Source organism: Populus euphratica, unplaced genomic scaffold (genome assembly GCF_000495115.2).
Source record: "Populus euphratica unplaced genomic scaffold, PopEup_1.0 scaffold186.1, whole genome shotgun sequence".
Lineage (NCBI taxonomy): Eukaryota > Viridiplantae > Streptophyta > Magnoliopsida > Malpighiales > Salicaceae > Populus > Populus euphratica.
Window position 1 is genome coordinate 327917 of NW_011499992.1, and position 26858 is coordinate 354774.

Below are 26858 nucleotides of genomic sequence, written 5' to 3' on the forward strand. Positions count from 1 at the left end.
AAAACAGGTTGCGTTTTATGCTAATTCAAGCTTCTCTTAAGATAATACGTTTAATCCTAATTAGACTAAGGTTATATACAAGTCCAATCTTCTAGGATTGTTCTTTCGACTCCAAATGGGCTTTTAAACCTATATAGATGGTGATGAGACAAAATTATCATATGGGCTTAACAAACCTATATGGATAACAAAGTCTCCAGCAGAACATGTGGGTTTCCAAGGCTTATAAACCTAACTAGTTCTATACTAGGTCAAATAACCTAACATATCAACCATAAAATCCTACTTATATCTAATGTGTTTTTTTTTGGAGTCCTAGTCTAACTAGGAATATAGGAATGAATCCAAATTTCATTAGGATACTAGTTTCATGTATAAAACTATGCTTCTAGGATTTCTAACCCTAATCTCATTAGGACTTTGATGAAGAAGGAAAAAAAATATAAGAAAGAAAACAAGTATAAGCAACACATAATTTTATCCATTAGAGCCACCACATGAAAACCTTAATTTAAAATTTTGTTGTTGAATATTTCTCTTCAAATAGTCTAATAAGATACAAGTTTACACTAGTTCTAGGCTTAAATTAAACAACAAAAAATATAATTTCTAAATTGAGTGATTCCTAAACTAATTTGAAAGAATTAAAACACTATAAAATAAAATATTTTTTTAAACTAAATGAAAATAAAAATAACTAAGAAAATAAATAATCTCCCTTAAAAATCCTTCTGCATGATTCTCCTTGGTGGGAAAAAACTCATTTTCAAGTTCAAATTGTTCTTGTCTTGATCTTGTAGGTGTCCAATCAAAGCTCTTTAACCTCTATTCTTTCTTTGTTTTTAAGTGTATAACACTTTTAGATATCAACTTTAATCCCTTCACATTAAACTTTGGATAAAAAATATCAATTAAGAAATGATTTCTCTTCCATGAGCTTTTAAAGTAATGAATTGCAAACCTTATACTTATTTCATCAACATATGTCACATCTATAAAACCCTTGAATAAATCTTCCATTATAATAATTGTAAGCTTGTAATAAAAGAATCATTACAACATAAATAAAAAATTTTCTTTTATTAGGCTCCTTTCATATTCTTTTTATACTCAACCTCTAACTTATTAATGAGCACCCTATTAATGACATCACCACTATCATTATCATTATCAATAATTTGCCTATTTAATTTTATTTAACTAACAAGTCAATTATGCAATCTCTATTCGCATGTCATATATCACTAGTTCTTAAATGTCTTTTTTCCTAGGAAGAACTTTCTCATACCTTCCTATATGAGCATGTCTTGTTATGCAACCACCTTTCCTAGCCATGAACATTTAACAATACATAAAAATTAATCACTAGGAATCATTAAGTTCTGATACCAACTAACTCTATGAAAATAACATAAAAAAGCAAGCTCAAGTAACATAAAAATTTATCTAATATGGTCGTTACATAAAAATCCTAACTCAAAATTTTATTATTGAATATTTCTCTTCAAAATTTCTACTAAAATACAAGTTAAACCCCCCTATTATACTAGTCCTAGGCCTAAACTAAATAAAATACAATAAGATTCCTAAACTAAATAGAAAGAATAAAAAGACTATAAAAAATATTTTTAAAAAATAAATAAGAATAAAAATAACTAAGAAAAAATTAACTTTCCTTAAAAATCCTTTTGCATCAATTTTTTTGAGTTAGAAATAACATGTTCCTAAGAAAATTGTTCTTACTTACCTTGATCTCGTGAATGTCTAATCGACTCTTCATACTTATTTCTTTCTTCACTTGAAGTGTATAAAAGTTTTAGATATCAATTTTAATCTCTTCATATTAAATTTTACATAAGAAATATCAATTGAAAAATAATTTCTCTTTTACTAGCTTCTAAAGTAATGAATTGCAAATCTTAAACTTGTTCCATCAACATGTATTATATCCATATAACCCTTGAAAAAATCTATCTTCGTGATAATAATAAATTTGTAATAAAAAAGATCAACATACCTTAAGTTAATAATTTTTTTTATTGAGCATTTTCTATATTGTCTTTGCATTCAACCTTTAACTTATTAATAACAATATTATTGATGGCATCATCATTGTCATTATTTATACTATCATTGCATAATTGTTATCAAAATCTTGATTATTCACAAATTTTTATATAACTCAGCATATACCTAATAACTAATGTATGTGCAACCTTCATAGTCTATCTAAAAAATATCAAAATACATAGTTTTCAAACAAAATAACCTAATAACCTCAAATCAAAGAATTAATTACACCTATCTTTATAAGATTCCCTATAGGCAACATATAAATGCCAAATGGGTTTTCACGCAGACCATATTTGATAAACTAATTCCCTAACAAGCATCTATATATTATTCTCATTATAATCATACTATAGAAATGAGAATCTCTATTATCATCATATTATAAAGATATAACCCATACCAATTTTACTATTTATGTTGATGTCTAGTCTCAATAAAGTTATGAACAATGATATATAATAGTATTAGTCATAGAGTATGAGATATGACTCACAACACATATCATACATATATCAATGTATAGAAACTACTATTTTGCCCTTATAAACAAATAAGTTGTCTATTATATGTAATTGAGTCTTTTCATATGATCCATTGATAATTTTAGAATTGATTAGGACAACTCAATCTTTTTATATATTGTTTTTGCACTGTATAATTACTTAATTCCATTTAAAAGCAAAAAACTATTTAACTTGGTCCTAAGGGGTTTTTTGATATTTTATTTTTCATAGTACATAAAAATAACTCTATTGCCTTTAAAATCAAAATTTTCTTATATTACCTTCAAGCTGTGCTTTCATTTATGGGTTTTTTGTGTGTGATTATCATGTGGTTTTAGAGAAAATTTAGTATTTTAATAAATATAAAATAATAACAAAAATTTGTTGAATGCTCCAACAAATAAAATGCCCTGCCATGTTTGAGAGATGCTTATAAAGACTTATGATAATAAAAAATGGCCTTCATTAGTGGTGTAATCCCATCTAGTTTGGCATCACTTTGCTTTTCTTTATTCTTTTTATCTATCCTCCATGATTTTCATGCTTTACATAGCCCCTCAATTTATTTTTCTTTGAATTTGATCCTTATTTTTTTAATTAATTTTTTTATTTGAGTTATTTTATAAATTAAAATTTATTTTCAATTGCATCCTTCTTCTTCTTTTTTTTTGATATGTCAAATTTGGTTCCTATTATTTTGATTGCTACTTATTTTATTTGAGATTATTTTTAAAATTTATTTTTATGATTTCATTCTCTTTTATTTTTTATTGTTATATATTTCAATTTGGTAAATTTTTTAAATTGATATTTATTTTTTGATTTTATCTTTCAATATTAAATTGAATTTCTTGATTATGTCTATCATTTAATGAATTTTAAATTTGAGACAAGAATTCTATTATTAATGCATCTGTTGTACAGTCAGTTAACTTCTGAAAGTTTAGGCATATGCTAAAATTAAACAAAAATCATACAAAGAAAATATAAATATATACTGAATCTTCAATTAGTCAACTTTTTCAAGATTAGGCTATTTAAATAGTTTTAAATTTTTGAAGTTTTTATTGATTTTAGAAAACAAAATTATAACAATTATAAAATAGAATTATGACAACTATTAAAGAGTTACTACTCATTCTATTCCTAATCAACATTATACAAATATTAAATTTCCAATACAAATTCTTAACTATTTTTCAAATTAAGAAAAAAATTTAACAATATAATTTTTTTATATACAAGTAATTTTTGACAATGTAAAAAATTAAAATTATATTTTGTTTTACATTTTTATACTTAGTTAATGCTATAAATTTAATTTTTATTATAAATCCATTGTAAATATGTTTTTGGGTTACAATACAACTTCTTTTCATGATATTTGTTTTAATTTGAAAGAAATAAAATTAATATTTTATCATTAAATTATTAGGAATACGAAATATTAAGATTACTATAAATTGTGGTTTATTTTTTTAAAATAATTTTTATGTATCGTTTATCTTTTTGTAAAAAAATTGATTTTTTTTTTGTAATAAGTGAACTTGTTTTTCAGTTCTTCATTAAAAAACAAATTGAAAAATAAAAAGAAAACTAAAAAGGCATATAGGATTTTGTCACTAGATAATTTTTGCTAGCTGAGAGTTCTTAATAGTTTAATGTGTTGGATTTTGTTTGTGATTTTTGATGGAAGGAATGCTCTTTTATATATCAGTTTATTTTCTAACTTTCAAATAAAAAAAGCTAAAGCAAACTCGATGCTGCAATTATTGATGCTAGGACAAACAGTAACGATGATCCAAATAGGAAGTCAAGTTATAAGCTAGTGTGAGATGCTGATTTTGAGAAAACATGAAAGGTAGCTAGATGTATTACTTCAGTTTCTAATGGTTTATAGCCAATGATTGTCGCAATGTTGCTCAATAACACTTTGAATGTTGTAAAGTAGGTTATTGTGCAATAATGATTCATTTTTAGCATGTTCATACCTTATATTGTTTTTTCACTTATTCATTTTTAGCATGTTCTTATTTTATAACTCAAAGTTCAATTGGCAAACAAAATATTTCCTTATGTTCATAGGACATCTTAACTAATAATTATAACTTTTATGATTCATGTGAGTTTCACAATTGTTTATGCTAAAATAAACAACCATATTGATTAAGAACAATATTTATTTATTTTATAAATCAATGATGAAAAATGACAATAGCCATTAATCAGTAAAGTTGATCACTAATTAGTAAAGATAACGATGATTAATCATTCATCATCAACCAAGAAGATTAAAATTCAACAATCAGTTGATCATATACTGAACATAAATATTTTGTAGTTAAACTAATGAAAGTTATAGAAAACATATACAATTATCAAAAGAATATACATAAATAAAAAGTACTAGTGTTCAGATAGTAAAGTTCTTGCTTATTGTAGACAATTTATGTAGGAATAAGATTTAACATTTACATGGGATTCTATTTTTATAACATTATATATATTTCTAGTGGTTTAAAACAATACCCACCCTATTTATACAATTTATTATATAATTTATTCATAACTTTTTGCTACATTTTGTTTTTTTTTTTGCATATCACAATTTATTTCTTTACGACCTTTATCTATAACTTCTTTCAATTTGTAGTTTTGAATTTTTTCTAACTTATTAAATTCAAATTAAAAACTTCACATTCCACATAATTAATTGTGATAACGAACACTTAAAAGCTGCTTGGATAGAGATGGAAAATGAAATTAATGCAATTTATCATAATAATATTGTGGTAAGTAACAAGATTATATATGCTTAGATAGAGATAGAAAATGAAACTAATGCAATTTATCATAATAATATTGTGGTAGTCAACAAGACTATATAGACTCTTTCTAATCATTTTAACAAATTTAGAATGAGCTTAAGTAAAGTCGATCAAACATTCTATTTATTCAAAGAGCTTAGGGGCAAATCTTAAAATATACTAAAATAACAAGCACTCCAATATAAATGTTTGAAAGTTCTCAAACTCATCCTAGATATTACATGCCTACACAACAAGTGTTATAACAAGCTAAACAGAATTTATACATGATATAGCTAATGAAGTATCACCTACCCTACAAGCATATAGGAAACTTGAGACTAATTATATTACCCACCAACCTTACATATAACCATAATAATCAATAATTACATAATTTAAAGCCCTTTCTAGCAAGACTATCTCAATCTTCCTCTAACCTAGGTACTTGTTGACAAAAAATCACAGGAAAAAATTAATAAGGTCTACTAGTCCAACATTTAAGAGAGATAGTATTAAAAGTACTAGTCCAACATTTAAGAGAGATAGGATTAAAAGTTGGACATATAACCAAACTTGTATATAATCATCTATACCCTGGATGGATAGACATGTTATATCCTATTCTTAGAAGAATCAATGTAACTAACTTTAAATAGTTTTATAAGAAAGATAATTAATCAACAAGAAAGCAATTTGAAAAGATCACTAATTAATATGGTGATCATGTTGTTATTACTTCAGAGAAATTAAGGTTATTTAGTTCATCAATAATCAAAATTGTCGGTTCTTTACATTAGCACCTAAGTCTACCAATAGTTGAAAAGAGATAAAGGCTTATTTTCATGAACATATTTATAGAACAATACCAGAAGTAACACTAGTTAACTTGTTCAAGATAGTTCAAGATCCAAGAGAGTCTATAAAAATCTATGCATTTCATTTTAGAACTTTGAAAATAAAGTACACAACATCAATAACAAAGCATGAATACATTAAGTTAATTATAGAAAAGATGAAATGGAATCTTAAGAAATGGTTTATAGAGACCAAATATTCCAATAACTAAACCTTTAAAAACAATGTTACTCAATATAAAAAGATGATGACAAAATGAGCAAAAAACAAGCTAATTAAGGACGTATTAAGTTGGCTATTTAAATAAGATCTTGATCATGTATTTAATAATTGATTTTGTTTTTTATTCTGATAAATATTTTAAAGAATAAAAAAAGCTCATATCAATCATAGAACTTAAAAAAGAAAAACCATTTTAGATTATTGAATCAGGAAAGCCAAAAGAGGCTAACAAACCTATTGGTGAAAAAGCAAAAACAACTAGTTATAATAAAGAGTACTTGTTTGGCATTAAGAAAGCAAAAGACATATTTGATTAATGCGAGGAAGGAAATTGAAAATCCTAGGAAATCATATAATCTCCACTACTAAATATATAAAAACAAATAAATATTGTAAGTAGAATGACTTGTGAAGACATAATGCTAACAATTGTGTCATTTTTAGAAACCAGATTTACAAGATATTAGAAGCTGGTTGAATTTATTTTTTAGAAAAAGAAAATAAAGATGGATAATAACTCATTTTCTAAGATGATAACAATAATTACTACTCTTAAACTATAAAGACTTTTTAGTACAAAAGAAACATAGTATACTAGACTTTATTAACCATTAACAAAGGTTCAAATTGGTCATTGATATAACCAATCAAAATAGATATATGGATTATGGTAAGATAAAAATCATGAGAAAAAAATGTTTATGAAGTATATAGGTACCTCATTTATCATACAATTCTACCTAATAGAAAACTTGAAGGGTAAGGCTGAACATATTATCATATAATGAAAGACAAAGAACCTTTAAGCCTAAAAGGTCTATTAATAATAAATTGTATAAATATATGTCACAATAAAAGTTATCATGGTAATGTCACATCAACAAACATGGTGTTTACCTTGCCATACTTGTTTAAGGCCAAACTTAGTCAATTACCCTATGTTGATAATGATTGTGAAGATAGTGTGGACAAAAAATCAAGAATGATAGAAACTAACCAGTCATAAACTATAATAGATCAATGACTAGGTGTAAGCTAACAATGGCTATAAATAAACATGTTAAAACCCTATTTATAGCAATAAGTTTTAATTATGTGCCACTATAAAAGTATATAATGGTCATGCTCATGCTGTGTCAGAGGAATGTTAAGTCCTTTGACATTCCAACTAAATATGAGCATTACATAGGAGGGGGTGGAGGGGGAACCCTATAACCACTAGTTGTTTGAGATGTGCTCCTTCTATGACCATGTGACACGACGAAAAGATTAATGTCTTCTCCCAAGTGCAGGAGTGTCGAAGTAATAAATAACCCGGCAAGACCGGGGTCGAACCACAAGGAGGTTAATTGTACAAATTATAAACAACAATTATAAAACAACAATAACAACAACAACAATAGTAATAATAATAATCAACATTAGGACCTTTCCTGCTTAGTGGTGCCCTGACTGGTTCTTTACCTTTAGAAAGGATATGAGGGTTTTGATAAGTGGTGGAATGGTTCCTCAAGGCGAGACAACATGTTCTTTACCTTTAGAGGGGATGGTGGAACCTTGATTAGCAGTGTGCACAACTCCCAAAGATATGTTAGGAGCCCTTCTTGCTTTTGACAATTGCCCATTCTCTAGAGGTAACAATGACTTTAGTGGACATGGGGTCATAATTGTGTGATAGCTTAGCAACTCGGCCTTCAGCACTTCCTAGACTAGGCTTTGCAACAGAGCCTAGCCGATCAAAAACACTACGGACTTATCAGAAGCCTCATAGGAGATACCTTTATTGCCCATATGTCCAGTCACTGTTGAGGTAGTCGCAAGGGACCGTGCTCCTATTTTATGCCCAAGAACTTTACATAACTTATAGAATCTAGGTATTGTCTCATATACAACTGGTTGAGTCAAAGGGCACCATTTGGCATGTCCAGCTCCACAAGAACTCTAGCATAAGAGAGTCGTGACATGATAAAAGTGAGCTGGTCACTTTTTAGTATATATGGATGATATTCTTATTATGTCTAATGATTAGAACATCACTACATCTTTTATCTCTAATCTGCAGCTTGAGTTTGCCATGAAAGATCTTAACCAGTTGATGTACTTCCTGGGTACACGTTCTCTTTCTGCGTTGCATCTTCAATAAATAAGATATATTATTGAACTTTTAATTCATGTATAACTTTTTAGCATCAGACCTTATCAAGCTCCTTGTGTCTCGGGCTTCAAACTATCCATATTTGCTGGGGAACCACTTCTAGATCCATAAGAGTATAAGCAAACAATTAGTACTTTGCAAAATATCACTCCTATATGTCCTAAAATCATATACTCAGTAAATCAACTTTGTCAACACATGCAAACTTTAACCTCTGCCAATTGGACAACAACCAAACATGTACTGCAATTTGAAGAATATAATCGATCATGGCCTTTTCTACAATCTTGGTTCCTTCTCTATTAATGCCTACTATGATTTTGATTGGGCTGGTAATCCAAATGATAGATAATCAGTATGTGGTTATATGTTTATATGAGTTCCAACCTTATCTCATGGTTGGCTAAAAAACAACCTGTGACTTACAAATCTAGTACTGAGGCGGAATTGTTGACCGTTTCTTATAAAGTCATTATAAATGACTCTCTAACTCTCTTTCACACTTATAAACTATTAAAGTGGTCCACTCTAAATATTGTAACATTTATATTAATGAGCTCTTAAAGTGGTTTACTTTAAGGATGTAACATTTACATTTATGAACTCTTAAGGTGGTTCACTTGTAACTCCCCATGATATAATAAATATATGGGACATATAACCATTAAAGCTTGATGGAAGCTTTCGCTATAAAGAATGTTATTTGGTCTCTATACTCACTTACTCAATTCCCTTAAGTTTTACACTATCTATACAGAGTGAATAGAGTTTGGAAGTGCCAAATATATATAACAGAGAGCAACAAATATATAGGTGACATCAATGGCTGGAGGTATTGTTTCCTTGTTATTAAGGCTTACGATTATGTTATAGACATATTTATTCTACATCATAGAATCATTAATTAAGTTTTAAATTTGGTATCAAAGCTAGATTTTATCTATGCCTTGATTTATAAAGTTGCTCTGTTTATCTTTGTTTATGGATGAAATTTTGACAAAATTTAAATAAGAAAATTAAAGTTTGCAACCCAGTATGGAGGTTGAAGACAACCAACAAAATGACACGCAACTTTGAATTTTAATAAACAGTGACATTTAGTTTTCACTTTATAAATAGTTGGGAATTGTGTTAATAATTATTATAATATATTTTTATGATTATAATTTTTATTTGATTTGATTATATGCAATTTAGATTATTATTGTGCAATTTTAATTATTATGCTCGTATTTAGTTTGCATGAATTGATTATTTCTGCTCTATATTAATACATGCAATTTATATATATATAGTTGAAAGCATGAAATTAAATGTTATGCATAGTATTGTAGTTTTGATTATGCAATATTTATACTTATATTATGATAATATTTTGTGCATAATAATAACATGTTAGTATTAGTTAAAATTGTGTAATTCATAATATTAAGTTAGTCTTATGCGGTTTAATGTCTAATGATCCATATAATTTAATTAATTAGAGAAAAGCCGAAGCATCTTTAATTGATTAATTATATATTATGAATTATTAGGATCACATAAAGAATAGTAGACATTAATTGTAATTAATTATACTTAATATAATAAATTTTATCCCATATGAATTTTTATTATATTTATATTATTAATTAGGATGAAATATCAAGTTATTCATAACTTACCCACATGAATTATGAATTAAGTAAATAACTTGATAGTTTTATCATAAAAGTTTAATCTGGGATAAAATATATATCAAATTATAATCATGATATATCCTTTAGAATTATGAATTAAGTAAATAATTTGATCATAAAGAATAATTGAATCTACTTGAATTAAGAATTTAGCCCACATGTATTTTTATGTCATTAGATTTGATATTTAAGCATGATTTACATTGGTAGAGCATGAATATTTATTGCCTTAGTTTTAACTTAAACATGTAATCTATAATTGTATGTAGTTTTACAACCTGCAAATATCTCTGATGTTTGTTATGATATCCTTGAACTTAAGGGAGATAACTATAAGATCTGGAAGGAAAGAGTTCGTCTTCATTTAAGGTGGATGGACATAGACTATGATATTAGGAAAGATGAACCACCAGCACTCACTGATACCAGCACTACAGCAGACATCACGCTTCATGAGCGATGAGAGTGATCTAATCGCCTCAGCATGATGTTCATTAAGACTAGAATTTCTGCTGGTACTCGTGGTTCTGTTGATCAGCATAAAAAGGTCCAAGACTTGCTGAAAGCCATTGATGAATAATTTATCACTTCAGATAAGGCGCTAGTAAGCACCTTAATCAAGAATTTCTCATGCTAAGGCTCACCAGTGTGAGAGGTATGCACGAGCACATCATTCAAATAAGGGACCTTGTGGCTTAATTGAAGAAAGTCGAGGTAGAAATGTCGGAGTCTTTTCTAATGCACTATATCATGAACACCCTTCAGCATCAATATGGACCCTTCAAAGTTTCTCTAGAAACTTGATTTCAGTTTTAAGACTTGTACCTTTTGAATATTCTTTTAATTTTTCAGAATCATCATTCAGATTATTTTATAAATCTGATTGTGTCGGGAATGGTATTTTGTCTGATAGTCTTTTCTGCATTAATTTACAAAATAATACCACTTATAATTCAATGCATGTTCACACTGGTATTAAAAGGTGTTATTGATGAAAATTCCTCTAAATTATAGCACCAGAGATTAGGTCATATCTCCATGGATAGAATTAAAAGATTAATAAATAAAGAAGTACTTAATACTTTAAATTTTACTGATTTTGAGACTTGTGTGAATTACATAAAAGAAAAATAGACCAACAAGTTAAAGAAAGGTGCCACTAGAAGTTCAAACATATTAGAGATCATACATAATGATATATGTAGTTCAAACTTGGATTGACATAGTCATAAATACTTCATTTCTTTTATAGATGATTACTCTCGATATATGTATCTCTACATGCTTCTTAATAAGAATGAAGCATTAGATGCCTTCAAAATTTTTAAGGTTGAAGTAAATAAACAATGCGATAGCAAATTAAGATAGTGAGATCAGATAAAGGTAAAGAATATTATGGTAGATACACAGAGGATGGACAAACACCTGGGCCATTTGCAAATTTTCTTCAAGAATATAGGATTGTTGCCTAATACACCATGCCTAGCTCATCAGATCAAAATGGTGTGGCAGAAAGAAGAAATTAAACATTATTAGACATGGTGCGGAGTATGCTCAGCAACTTCAAACTTCCTAAATCTTTGTGGGTTAAAGCACTTAAGACGACAGTGAATGTATTAAATTGAGTTCCAATAAAAACTGTTCTCAAAACACCTTTTGAATTACTGAAATGTTAGAAACCGAGTTTGCGATATATATATATTTAGGGATATCCATCTAAAGTGAGATTTTATAATCCATAAGAAAAGAAACTGGACCCAAGGACCATTAATGGATATTTCATTGGATATATTGAAAAGTCTAAGGGTTACTGACACGACTAAAAGATTGATGTCTTCTCCCAAGTGCAGGAGTGTCGAAGTAATAAATAACCCGGCAAGACCGGGGTCAAACCATAGAGAGGTTAATTGTACAAATTATGACAATAGTAACAACAACAACAACAATAATAATAATAACAATAAACATTATTTCTGAGAATGATCATTCATAATCTCAACCTTCCATTTCAAGTGATAGATTGATTATTGTTTAAAACACCCCTCAAGTACAAACTGATGTTGAACAACCAATCATTGAAGTTCCTCAAATTGCTAATGATATTTCAATAGATCAAGTAGTTCAAGAGTTGCTAAGAACTTTTGAATAACAAGTTAAACCACATACTTCTCAGGAATATAATGGTACAACATTAAGAAGATCTATTAGACCAAAAAGATCAGCAATTCCTAATAATCATGTTATGTATTTACAAGAATATGACTATAACATTGGAGCAAAAAATGATCCAGAATCCTTTTCATAAGCCATGAGTTGCATAGAAACAAAACTATAATACAATGCCGTGAAGGAAGAGATGAATTCTATGAAAAGTAACCAAGTCTGGGATCTTGTTGAATTGTCTAATGGTGTAAAAGCCATTGGATGTAAATGGGTGTTTAAAACAAAGAAAGATTTATTGGGTAATATTGAGAGATACAAGACAAGACTCATTGCTAAATGATTCACTCAGAAAAAAAAGGTTGATTATATGGGGACTTTCTCTCCTGTATCTAAGAAATATTCCTTGCATATTATTTTAGCATTAGTAGCCCATTTTGACTTAGAGTTGTAAAAAATGGCTATGAAAACAACATTTCTTAATGGAGATCTAGAGAAAGATGTTTACATGAAATAACCTGAAGGATTCCCCTCTAGTGACAGTGAGCAATTAGTTTGCAAGCTCAAGAAATCTATATACAGTTTAAAACAATCATCCCGCTATTGTCGGAAGCCTTATATATGCTAAAGTTTGTACAAGACCTGACATTGCATTTGTTGTGAGAATGTTAGGACAATATCAGAGTAATCCAGGTTTAGATCACTCGAGAGGTGCAAAGAAAGTGATAAGGTACCTTTAAGGAACCAAAGACTATATGCTTATATATAGACGAACAGATAATCTGGAAGTAATTGGCTACTCAGATTTTGACTTTGCTGGCTATATTGATTCACGCAAATCAACATCAGGATATATATTTTTGATGGCTGGTGGAGCTGTATTATGGAGGAGTGCTAAGCAGACCATAACTGCAACTTTCACTATGGAAGCCGAGTTTGTCTTTTGTTTTGAGGCTACTTCACATGGTATATGGCTTAAGAGTTTTATTTTGAGGTTTAGAATTATGGATTTTATCCACAGGCTATTGAGAATGTTTTGTGATAATTCAACTGTTGTTTTATGACTAAGAACAATAAAAGTGAAAGTTGAAGTAAACACATTGACAATAAGTATTTAGCCATAAGAGAATGTATTAAAGAAAAGAAAGTGGTCATTAAGCACATTAACACTGAACTAATGATTGCTGATCTTTTGATTCAAAGCATGCCACCATTGAAATTCAAGGATCATATAGTGGATATAGGACTTGGTTCCATTATATAATTTTTTCATTATTTGAATAATGTTATTTTCCTAACTATTTTGATATTCTTCTCATATTGATGTGCACCTTAATTTGATTTTGAGAAAAAATCATTTGTGTTGGACCAAGAATAAACATAGGGTTTATTCATTAATAACTTGTTGCCACATAAATTATAATGTTTAAAGAAATAAATACATAGTAATATATGAAAGATAATACTCATCAATTAAAGGATTTATTGCTATGATTCATGTATTTATTACTAAAATATATTGTCAATGGGTTTAATATGAAACATTGGATTATTGCTATGATCCATGTATTTATTACTAAAATATATTGTCAATGGGTTTAATATGAAACATTAGATTATAAGTGTGAACCAGTGGGAGAATGTTGATTATTTCTTATAAAGTCATTATAAACGACTTTCAAACTCTCTTTTACGTTTATGAACTATTAAAATGGTCCACTCTAGTGGTTATAATCTTTATATTTATGAACTCTTAAAGTGGTTCATTTGTAACTACCCATGACTCAAACTCTCTTTTACGCTTATGAACTATTAAAGTGGTTCACTCTAGTGGTTGTAACCTTTATATTTATGAACTCTTAAAGTAGTTCACTTGTAACTACCCATGATATAATAAATATGTGGGATATATAACCATTAAAGCTTGATAGAAGCTTTGACTATAAATAATGTTATTTGGTATATAACCATTAAAACTTGATAGAAGTTTTGACTATAAATAATGTTATTTGGTCCCTATACTCACTTATTCAATTCCTTTAAGTTTTACACCATCTATAAAGAGTGAGTAGGGTTTGGAAGTGTCAAATATATATAAAAGAAAGCAATAAATACATAAGAAACATCAATAGCTAGAGATATTGTTTTCTTGTTATTAAAACTTATAATTTTGCTATAAATATATTTATTCCGTATTATAAAATTATTAATTAAGTTTTACATGAATATCATTGCTTAGCCTTTGTTACGGCTGAAATGTATTGGTTGCATATGCTCTTGTTATGAATTGAAAGTTTCACTTGAGCCTACCCTTATTGTTGTTTAGTGCGACAATATTAGTGTTTTAGCTGTCGTCTTCAATCTAATTTTTTATGTACGATCTAAACACACTGAAGTCGATTGCTATTTTGCTTGTGAGAAGGTGGCTAACCGAGGCATAATTTTACAACACATCCCACTTCATTACAACTTGTCTTTACCAAGGAATACATGGCTAATCGTTTTTTTTTGGCTACGGGACAAACTCTTTATGTTGGATCTCCTTGCTAGTTTGCAGGGGAATGATAAGGATAAGAACTGCATAGCTTGCAAACAGGAGGTCATCTTATCTTGTATTTAAATCTCATGTAATATCTATCTCTTCTAACATACACATAAGCTCTTTCTCTTATCTGCTGTAACGACTTCGGATATATATATATATATATATAAAGCAGAACATACATGCATGTCTCTGGTAGGTTTTTTCAGAGTTCTGTCAGTGGGGTTATGTGGAAAAGGGGAGGCCGCTGGTGATGATGAAGGGCTGATCACCGGCGGTGGGAGATGGAGAAAGAATGGACTGCTGGTAGTGAAGAAAGAGAAATAAAAGGTTGGTGCGTGGGGTTAGTTACAGGTGGTTTTGACAAGGAAAGGAGGGGACGAAGGTCTTGGGTTGGTTTTTTTGACAGTGAAAAGTGAAGAGAAATGATTGACGAGGAGTTTTGACAGTAGATAAGGGAGACTGGTACTGTGTGGTAGTGACAGTACTGAGGGACGAGAGGGCTGGAAGGCAGTGAGGTGTTTATTTGGTATCTTTTTCTAGCTTGTCCCAAAACGAGTGAAGGGGAGAGAAGCCTCCTGCAGGTTATGATCTCCTGAGGAATTATTTTCTATGTTTTTTTAAATAACGGAAAAAGACCCCTTCATAACTGCCCTCTTGATTTTTCTGACTACCTGAAAGTCTCCCCTTTCTCTTTGTGCCGGAGCCGGTGTCGAGGGAGGAAAAAATATATGCAGAGTAGGTATTTGACAGGTTAACTTTCCCTCTTCTTTTTTTTTTTTTTTGCCCTTCTTTTTTCTTGGTTTGGCTCCCTGCTTGAACTAACTGCTGACGTCCCCTTAATTATGTATATCTTTTCTTTTGTTATTTTTTTAGAAAAAAATTGTAGACAGAAAAATAATAGGCAAATGGGTCCAAAATTATAAAATAGCTAGAAATTAGCATAATTGTATTGAAAAAAATATTTTTTAATAAAAATATTCTATTTTTTCTAAATATATATATAAAAATAAGGGTAAAAATTGAGATATGATGTCTCATTTCTATAGGGAAATCTTCTCATTTTTTTCTACACAAGCATGTTATATTCTACAATAATTTATTCCAACCATAATTATTTAATATCACATATCACAAAGAATTGTTAAGTTATCATACCATTTAATACATATGATAAAAAAAAAGAAGAAGCACAACCAGCACAAAATTTCTATCAAATGGGGTCGGTATATAAAAATTCTAATTTGTAATTTTATTATTCAATACTTTTTCTAACTAAATTAAGTCATTATTAAAATTGTTTTAGGTTATTTATATGTTAGAAGTTTTATTAAAATAAAACTAGAAAAATAATAAAAGAATTATAAACTAAATAGAAAAAAACCATATATTAGAAAATTATTACTAATAATGAATGGTAAATTCTAGGCTTTATTTGAAAGCATTGCTAATCTCAAATAACTATAAAATTTTAAAACTATAGGAAACAGAGCTTTTATATAATATTTTAACAAAATTATAGCTTGATTTAAAAATCAGATTGAAAGTTCACTCTTTAACATAATGACGTGTGTTAGGAAAAAATCTCCTGAATCATTGTTGTAATAGGATTTATATTATAAAATCCTATTGACAATTGATCTCGAAATAGAATTTTATATCTATGTAGAACTCTATAACTATAACATTATAAATATTTCATCTTATAGCTGAAGAAGATGGCCACCCCATATATACATCCTTTATATGCAATCTATTCATTTCTAATACTTTTTGCTTCTTTTTTTTTTTTGAGAAATCTTTAGTTTTGTAGAGAAAAATTAAGGGTATTTTGAAAAAGATGAAAGAAATGGGTAGTTAATTTATTTAATTAATGAATTAATATTACAATTATGACAATCATGCTTTAAAGCCAAGCAACATTTCATTTTGAAAATGCTTATGTGATTGACACATCAAACTCATTGACATTTTAAAGAAAAATTGTATGCAAAAAGATATCCCTTGATTTATCATAAATAAAATAATATAGGAGCATTTTTTATACTATAAATAAACAATAACTTGTCATTTCATTAAGAATAATAGTTAGTTTTATAAATCAACGAAGAAGGATACAATCAATCATCAATTAGTAATATAATTGAGATTAGTCATCAATCATCAATCAAAGAGATCAAAATTCAAGAATTGAACAATAAATCTTATGTAGAATATGATAGAAATTATAATATAACAAGAAAACTTACAAATATCAAAAGGGTACACGCAAAGACAAAACACACTTTGTGTTAGGGTTTAGATTATGTAAAAGTCTTCTATAAATTGTTTGCATGGGAATAAGATTTGAAGTCTAAATAAAATTCTATCTAACAACTTATAATTTTACCCAAACTCATAAACACAATTAATTTATTCATAGCTTTTTGCTATGATCTTCTTTTTGCCCTTTGTAGTTTATTTCTTTACAACTTTTATCTACAATTTTCTTTATTTATTTACCTTATATATATATATATATATATTCATCGAGAAATCAATGATAAATTGCAATAGGTTGATGATGATCTATTATATCATCAATTTTTTTGTATCTTTCCAAGAGCATCAAACTCAACAAGTTCTGGTGTTTGGAACAAAAACAAAATAACAAATTGAAAAGGGTTATTAGTAATTCTATCATGTCTGCTGATTGTGACCTGAGATTATCTGTTTTCAATTCATATACGGAAATCTGTTCCTGTTGTGAAATGGATATATGTTGGAAAAAGTATTTAAGAAGAAAACTCTTTCCAATGAACAACTGAAAGAGACTTCATCGCTAATCACTTGAGTAGGGGAAAAAAATTGCCACGCAAGTGCCCAATGGCCATTTTACAAAATGCTTGCATTGAACGTATTCGACTCCGACTACTTTTGGTTTCAATTGCTTTACTTAGCTCAAGTTAAACAAGTTACCGTGATGATGATAAAATGCTTGGCTTACTGTTAATGTTTAAGATTAATAGAGATATGTTGGGATATATATATAAAATAGATTGAATATTTATATTAATAATAAAAAAATATTTTAATTATAAAAAATATTATTTAATCATTTAAGTTTTGAATTTATTTTTTAAATATTATTAGTTTGAGTGATATAAATCTTAGAGGTACTTAAAATTTATATAATTATTAATGTTAAAATTTTAAAAAATTAATTGATGCACGTTTAAACCGTCGAATATCCATAATTATCAAAAAACAAAAAACCAATTTGGAAGGAAATTCTTAGCCTCTCGTGTCTTGATTTTTCGTGGTTACTTTGCGTGTATAAATCGGTGAAATACCCATAATTACCAAAAAAAAAAAAGCATTTGGAAGGAAATTATTAGACTCTCGTGTCTTGATTTTTCGTGGTTACTTGTCCCGATTGATAACGTATGAACCGACCTATTTTATGTTTTTTCTGCAAACGATAATTAGTTCCATCGTAGGCCTATATATCTCAGCCATTCTGCATACGAACTTGACGAGTTACTCAAGAAAAATGGCTACTCTTTATTTCTTCTCTACTTTGGTTCTAACCATTGTTGTTTCGGTTCCAATCAATGTGTTAGGTTCAGCATACTGCGGACCGGTTGAGGCCAACGACAAGGATCTGATTCAATTCCCTCTCAACTTGGAATTCCTCGAAGCTGAGTTGTTTTTGAATGGCGCGCTCGGTCATGGACTCGATGCCATTGAACCGGGTTTTGCCGCTGGCGGTCCTCCTCCAATCGGTGCCCTAAAGGCCAACCTTGATCCTGTTACCCGTAGAATCATCGAGGAATTTGGTTATCAAGAAGTTGGCCATTTAAGGTAGTAAGATTTATGTGATGTTTTGATTCAAGCTGAGATCACTAAGTGCTCCGTATTATCCACCCCATAATGTTGTGATGATTTTCAGGGCTATTATAACAACCGTTGGTGGAATTCCAAGACCTCTATATGATCTGAGTCCTGAAGCATTCGCACAACTATTTGACAAAGCAGTTGGCTACAAATTGAACCCTCCATTTAACCCTTACTCCAACACAGTCAACTATCTCTTGGCATCGTATGCTATCCCTTATGTGGGACTGGTAGGATATGTTGGCACCATTCCATACTTGGCCAACTACACTTCTCGAAGAGTAAGAATCATGCATCTATCTCAAGCAAACACAAAAAACAAGCACGCAAGCACATTAAATAGAGCCACTTCAAGTACGTTATCCTAAATATCGTTTTGCTTTCTGTTTTCTTTTCTGATGTAGCTTGTTGCGTCACTCTTGGGCGTAGAGTCTGGACAGGACGCAGTAATACGAACGTTACTCTATGAGAAAGCTGACGAGAAAGTGTTGCCTTATAACATAACTGTGGCTGAATTCACCAACGCGATCTCATGCCTCAGGAATGAGCTTGCCATGTGTGGGATTAGAGATGAAGGTCTCATTGTACCCTTACATCTTGGGGCCGAAAATCGAACTGAAAGTAACATTTTATCTGCAGATACCAATTCGCTCTCTTATGCTCGTACACAACAACAGATTCTAAGGATAATTTATGGAACCGGCAGTGAATACAGGCCAGGTGGGTTTCTCCCTAGAGGTGGAAATGGTAAGATTGCAAGGAGTTTTCTCGATAAGGTTTGAAAGATGGATGTATCTGACAGCTAGGCACTTGTTTTTTCCTATTATCGAGGCCTGGTAGCCTAGGATGCTGTGCTAGAAATGTTTGTTTTGTTTAATATTATGTAATTCAAAGTTTAATAAAGCTGTGACTTTTAAAGTGCGTCGCAGTGAATCAATGCCTTATGTTAAAGCAGATCACATTTTCAGGTCACTTTTGGTGAAACATTTAAAGAATCGTCTTTTCAAATAGATGCCGACTGCATTGTCCGACCAAAAAAGATTCCAAATCTTGGAATAGCATTTTTTAAAATTATTTTTCAATTTTGTTTTAATTTTTTAATAAAATAAAAAATTAATAGAATTTAACTCATCAAATAAAATTTATTGATATTAAAAATAAATATTTTTTTAATTAAAATATAGTCAGTCAACAACTTTTTTTTTCATTGTTTTTTTATGATTCTTTATTATTTTTCTAATCTAAAATCTATAAAAAAAATATTTGAAAGCAAGAGGTTATTTTGTCAAACTAAAAAAATTAAAAATCATTTTAGCCAGTGACCACAATAGAAAAACACTCAGAAGAAAAAAAGGTTAATTATTTAAACAGTAACCATAAAACAAAACCCTTGAGTTATTTTTCTTTCTAGATTAGTCTCTCGACTCTCTCTATTTTGGGAGCAATAAAACAATTTCTTCTTTTTTATAAAATCAAGAACCAAAATGATGTCAAAATGATTTTTTTTAACATCATAATAACCTATTAAACAATAAATTAAAACAAATCACAAATCCAAATTTTATGCCAAAATAATATTAAAGGATAAATTTAAAAAAAAAATCAAACTACCAAATTAAAGGAAAAAAGTAGCATACAATCCACAATATATTTCAAACTACCAAATTAAAGAAAAAAAGTAGCATACAATCCACAATATATTATATCTCGGTGCACAATGGATTGCACAATGTTCTTAGCATGAGATTTCTATTAATTTGTGAAATTTTATAGTTGTGATTATTTATTAAACAACATCGTACGAAGAAAAATAATAAGTTTTGCATTTAAATAAATAACATTATGAAAAGAAAAATAACAATTTTTGCATTTAAATAAACATGTTTTTTGAACTAATAATTATATTGGTTTATGATAGTAATGGTTAGGAAATTCATGTCCATTAAAAATAAAATATTGGAAGTAAACATTGTTTCATAATATGATAAGTCACAAAAATGGTTATGTCAAGACCTGATTTTTAAATATATAATCAACACATAAATAAGGTTTTTTTCTAGATTTTTATACCTTTACAAATCCAAACTTACATACAAATGTTTTTATCTATATAAACAAAATAAAGTTCTACGCAATATGATAACATAATTAATCTCATAATATAAATTAATTATTTCAATACAAGAGTTAGTAAAAATATCATAATTATAAAGCACTAACTAGATATAACAAAAAAGTATTAATTATAACATAAGAAAAAACAAGTTCTGAAGTCCAACAAGTTCAACAACTTAGTAAATAAACAACATTTAATATACATATACAAGGTTATATATATATTGTAGCTTCAAGTTTATAGGAAAGTTTCTCAAATAGACCATAATAAAAATATTATAAGGGAAGACTCAATAAAAAAATATAATAAGCATGATGCTCTATACTATAAGATGATTAATCACTAAAAGTTAATAACTTCCCTGACCAACTAAGTTTCGTATACAATATGCACAAAGACTAATATTACTTTGTTAGCTAAGATATTCTAACTAATATATCATAAATTCATATTATAATCACACAAATAAATTCATATATTAAGGCTCAAGGTCATGACATCAATCAAATAAAACATTATTAATTTATAATTACATAATGATTCATTTTATAAATTTAGTTCCAATAAATAAGCATGATTAATCATAAATAAAAAATAAAAAAATAACGTAAGAATTACTAAGAAATACGATCAATTTCACATTAAACATTAACAATTGAAGTATTTATACTAATACTCCATAAATAAAAAATAAAAAATAGCGTAAGAATTACTAAGAAGTACGATCAATTTCATATTAACAATTGAAGTATTTATACTAATACTCTAATATATAAAAAATTATTCACCCATTTGACTCAAAAATAAAAATAATATCAAAAGCAATCATACTATACCTCACAAATAAAATATTAAAATTATCTAAATATAAAATAATATAAACTAAAAAACAACTTAAAAAAATATACAATCTATTTAATATATTTAAGTTATAATCTAAGTTATAATCCTACATATTTATGAACCAAATTGGTGTGCTGGTGATAGTATACGGGATTGAGGAGTTTTACATGCGCTTGAGCCAATTTTAGCGATGGTTTCTGATGAAAATTAAACAACTCTGCGACAGGAAATTGAGTTGTAGCATGGTAACACAGTAAATTCTTTCCCATTAGAGCTTGGAAGGTGAAGTGGTTGTGCACGATCTTCAATGAACTTAAAGCATTAGTAGCAAATACCAGTCGACGAGTGATCTTCCGAATATCTTATCTCCATGTATGATCATTCTCTTATTTGTTCTTATACCTCTCCTTCCCCGTGCTAATTTGAATTTCGATAATTTAATTTTCAATTAAAGGGTTTTTTAACATTTTTTCCATGTACACTAACATTAAAGTTATGTACATGATGTATTTTAATGTAAGAAATAACCTTGAGTACTGTGTGTATAAAAACAAATTATGTACGAGAAATGTTTGGTTTTAAAATAAATTTATAGATCATATAAAACAAGCACGCATAAATCTTCTTTATCTGAATAACTTATTATAAGGATATGGATTTATTGAGATTTAATTGAGAGGTAAGGGCATGATAGGAGAAATTATACATTCAGAGATTTAATAGAGATAAATCAAGTAAAACTCCTATAATCCTGAAAAAATATCTATGACAAGATCTTACAAGGTTTATTAATATCAAATACTTTAAAGAAATTAATGTAATCAAATGTTTATTTGATTTTTCTAAGTTTAGAATTGTAATATTCTATATAAATTACATTATAATATTTAATTTTTAAAAGTTATTTATATTCGAGTTCCACCTAATAAATCATCTTAATTTGGTTTTTTACCAATGGTTTTTATGGTAATTTATTAGATACCTAATATATTTGTTCAAATATAAATTACAATTATAAATAAAATAAATAATTTAATTGATTATTAATTAAAAAATTAATTGATTTATATTTAAAGATTAAGTGTATCTTTAAAATATTAAAAAAAATTATAAATAATTTGACTTAACCTTTTAGTAATTTATTTTTTATATATAATTAATTTATTCCATATTGTTCACTTAATAAAAATTAACAACTCCGATGAAGCTGGTATAAAATACTTCTCTTAAAATTGTATTTCTACGTATTTGGATTTTATATTTTATAAATACTATTAACATTTTAACCTAACAATTTTTTTTTTTTTTTATGTTTTTTCGAAACATGTAAACAGACACTCTCTCTAAAGAGTGTTCAAAACGTGTCCCTGGACATATTTTTTTAACGTTCATGTTATCCACTGGGCCCATCCATGTCCATATTCCATGGGAGACAAATCCCCGGAGCTGGAAACAACACAGCGTTCAAAACGTGTACCTGGACAGATTTTGTTTAAAAAAAGGCACAACCAAAACGGGTGGGGACACCTGGACAGCCATGATTGTTCAAGATGAGCTTTGATTTTGTACAGTTGGAGAGCACACCTGTAATCTCGTGTACTTCCTAAGAGACCCAACTGTTTCTTGCCACGTTGGAAGCCACAACTTACAGCAGAAGGTGATTGGATGACAAGGAGTCTAGCAGCGACGACAATGGCTGTTTATGCCACATGAGATCTGAATTCTGTTGCCGACGGGAAAAGAATAATTAAGAAAAGGGGAGACGTGGGGGAAGCGTAGCAGACTAGAAAGGGACCACGTGGAGATTTCCTTAATCCAAGCAAATCTTGCGTCTATGAAATTTGAGAAATCAGGACCGCTGAGAATTTATGGACGATTGTTGACTTTGAATTTAAAATCAAAACCAATAAATATATAATTATCCAGGATTCAGTTGCTTTCAAAAAAAATGAATGGCATTCAACTCCCATGCTTTGAGAGATGGTTATATTTTTACAATCTTCTTTAAAAACTTATTAAAAAAATAATTATTGTATTTTTACTCCCAAAAAAATATTAATTAAAATATTTTTTTCCTTTCTTGTTTTTTTTATTTTTTCTGATCTGTATTTTTTTTTCTTTAACATTAATATTAAAATATTTTTTTATTTTAGTTTCAATATTCAATATTAGATTTATTAAAAATTAAGCTTCATATTTTTTTTAATTTTTTTTAGTGTTATTCTAATCTCTTAACCTGAACTGTGAGTTTTGACGAGTTAATTTAGTTGACTTAAGTTTTTTTTTATTAACCTTTTGTTTTTAATTTTGTCTTTCAACACTAGATTAATTGAAATTAGGTTTTATACTTTGTTTTGGTTTGATTTTTATAAAATTATATTTATCTCATGACTCGATTTGCTAGTTTGGTAATTTATCTCAAATTTACTCGAGTAATATTTTTATGTTATGTTTGTAGTTAATTTTTTTAGTTTTATCTTTTAACACTAAATGGATTTGAAAATTGAATTTCATAATTGAATTTTAATTTTTTTTATTAAGTTATCTCAATTTCATTACTTGGATTACAGATTCGATAGATTAATTTCACTTGATCCAAATTATTTTTTTGTTATTTTTTAATTAATTTTTTTCAATTTTATCTTTCAACATTAAACTTACTAGAACTTGAATTTTATAATTTATTTTGATTTTTTATCAATAAAGTTACTATTATCTCATAACTTGATATGTGGATTGACAAATTAACTTTGGTTGAACCAAATCGATAAAACGTATTTTTGTTGTAATATTTTTTTTTAAAAAATCTCATTTTAAATATTTATTTTAAGTTAAATTATATTTTTATAAGTTATATATATATATATATATATATTAAAACTATTAAGTTAACTAATTTACATCACATTATTAATTCAAACTAGAAAAAAACACTAATAATATCTAAATATTTTTTATATTAAAAAAATTAATTTAATCTACTAAATATCACTAGCGCATAATCTAGTTTAGCTCCCGCGGAGATAGCGATATGACCGACCAAACCAAGTGTGTATTTAATATTGAAAGCAGACTTGTAGACGTGACTGATGTCAAAATATATGAGTTAAAATGTGTTTTCATTAATATATTTAAAATTATAAGATATACAGTATACAATTACAAATCTTCTAACTTATAGCTTTTTAGCATGGGTCCATAAGAGGCCATATGAAAGCTATTTAATGACATATAATGCAATGGTGTTTAACAAATAATTTTTTTTAAATTGTTTTTTAATTAAAAATATATAAAAGAAATTGTAATTTTATTTTATTTTTTATATTAACATATTAAAATTATTAAAAAACACATAAAAATGTTAATTTAATATTTTTTTCAAGCAAAAAAACAATTTAAAAAATACTTAAAGTATTGAATTATAGGTGTAATGACTTGTTAAATTAAAAAGTAATGATGCAAGGGTAAGATCGCAAAAATGTTTTTGTTGTAGTGACTAAAGACAGACTGTAAGGACCAAAAAGAACTTCTAATAAGGATGAATTGTAACTAAAAGTAAAATACATGTACGAAAATAATTTGATAGAAGGCATTGCAAATTAAAATTATGATGAATTTTATAATATTGATATATAGTATGAACAAGTGGATTTGGAGCTTGTTTGATATCATTATGCCTTTGAAAAATCAATTACTTTCGATTGTGTTTTTTTTATATATATAAAAAAAACTAATGTTATGATAGCATCTTACTCTTTTTCCCTCTCTCTATCTCAAGCCTTTTAAGGGCTTTTCAACCATTTAACCCCAAATTCATTGGACCTTTCCGTAGACAAACAAGCCGAACGATTTATTTTGAGTACATCCTTACTTTTATTAATTACAATTATTTATTATTTATTATTTATATAATCATAGTTCAGCAATAAAGCCAAACGACCTTTCAATGTCGGTGAGTTGAAGTTGACTTCAACAATCAATTATGATCATGGTATAGATCTCTTGATCTTATTATACAATAACATCACAATTCGATCACTAACATGATCATGGTATGAATCTCTTGATCTTATTATACAATAACATCACAATTCGATCACTAACATGATCATGGTATGAATCTCTTGATCTTATTATACAATAACATCACAATTTAATCATTAACATGTTAATATATATATATATATATATATATATATATATATGCATACACAGTAACTTGATAGTTTTATCACTAACATGTTAATGTATCATAAAATAAAATTAAAGAGCATAATGATTCACTATGCTCTATAGAAGAATAATTATGGATTTTAATAATAATTCCTTTTTTGTTTTGATGTATAGAATTTTTTTTATTTTTTATCTTTTTAATTTTAAATTGATTTTAGATTAATTTTGGTAAATTGATTTTTATGCATGTGTATAAGGATCTCACATTATCAAAGAAATGTTACATTACTTTATTGATGTTTTTTATTGATGCTTGGTTTGGCAAAACAAAAATTAATTTAAAATAATTAGAGCTTTGAAATCAAATTTAAAGTTTGAACAAGTGTTTAGTCATTATATATATAATTAAAGACTAATTTATATGGTCAGGAGAAGAGTTTATGTCATTGTTTTAGTTAATTTGATTCTTTCATATTGTATTTATTTAGAATTTAACTTGATAGTTTATTTTGATTTTCTAGATGTAAGGTTCCTGAAATGTTGAGAAATAAATTCAGTGCTCGAATGATTATAGATTTAGTAAAATAAAATAAAATAAAATTATATTGATATTAAATAGTTAAGACTTAAAGAATCAAAATTAATTTTTTTATAAGGTCATCTTAATCTCATGCCTAAGATTATGAGTTTGAAAGTCGTGTTGACATTACTTTTACATATATATATATAAATTTCATCCTTCAACTTGAAGTTTGTTAAAAATTAAATTTCATGATTTTTTTTTCTTTTTTTTTATGAATTTATTTTAGTTTCATGACTTAGGTCATGAATTTGTTAGATTAGCTTGAATT

General features: G+C 27.8%; 1 protein-coding gene across 2 annotated transcripts; it reads left to right on the forward strand.

Moving 5' to 3' along the window:
- The first annotated feature begins 18487 nt into the window (after positions 1–18487).
- Positions 18488–19863, forward strand: LOC105140441 (desiccation-like protein). Of its 2 annotated transcripts, XM_011047282.1 has the most exons (4): positions 18488–18842; positions 18931–19156; positions 19280–19668; positions 19726–19863. In XM_011047282.1, exons 1-3 carry the CDS (start codon positions 18532–18534, stop codon positions 19655–19657), a joined length of 915 nt encoding a protein of 304 aa, XP_011045584.1. In that variant the 5' UTR covers positions 18488–18531; the 3' UTR covers positions 19658–19668; positions 19726–19863. The 2 variants fall into 2 exon arrangements, with proteins under 2 accessions (XP_011045584.1, XP_011045583.1); XM_011047281.1 differs by having other exon boundaries at positions 19280–19863.
- Positions 19864–26858: the final 6995 nt, after the last annotated feature.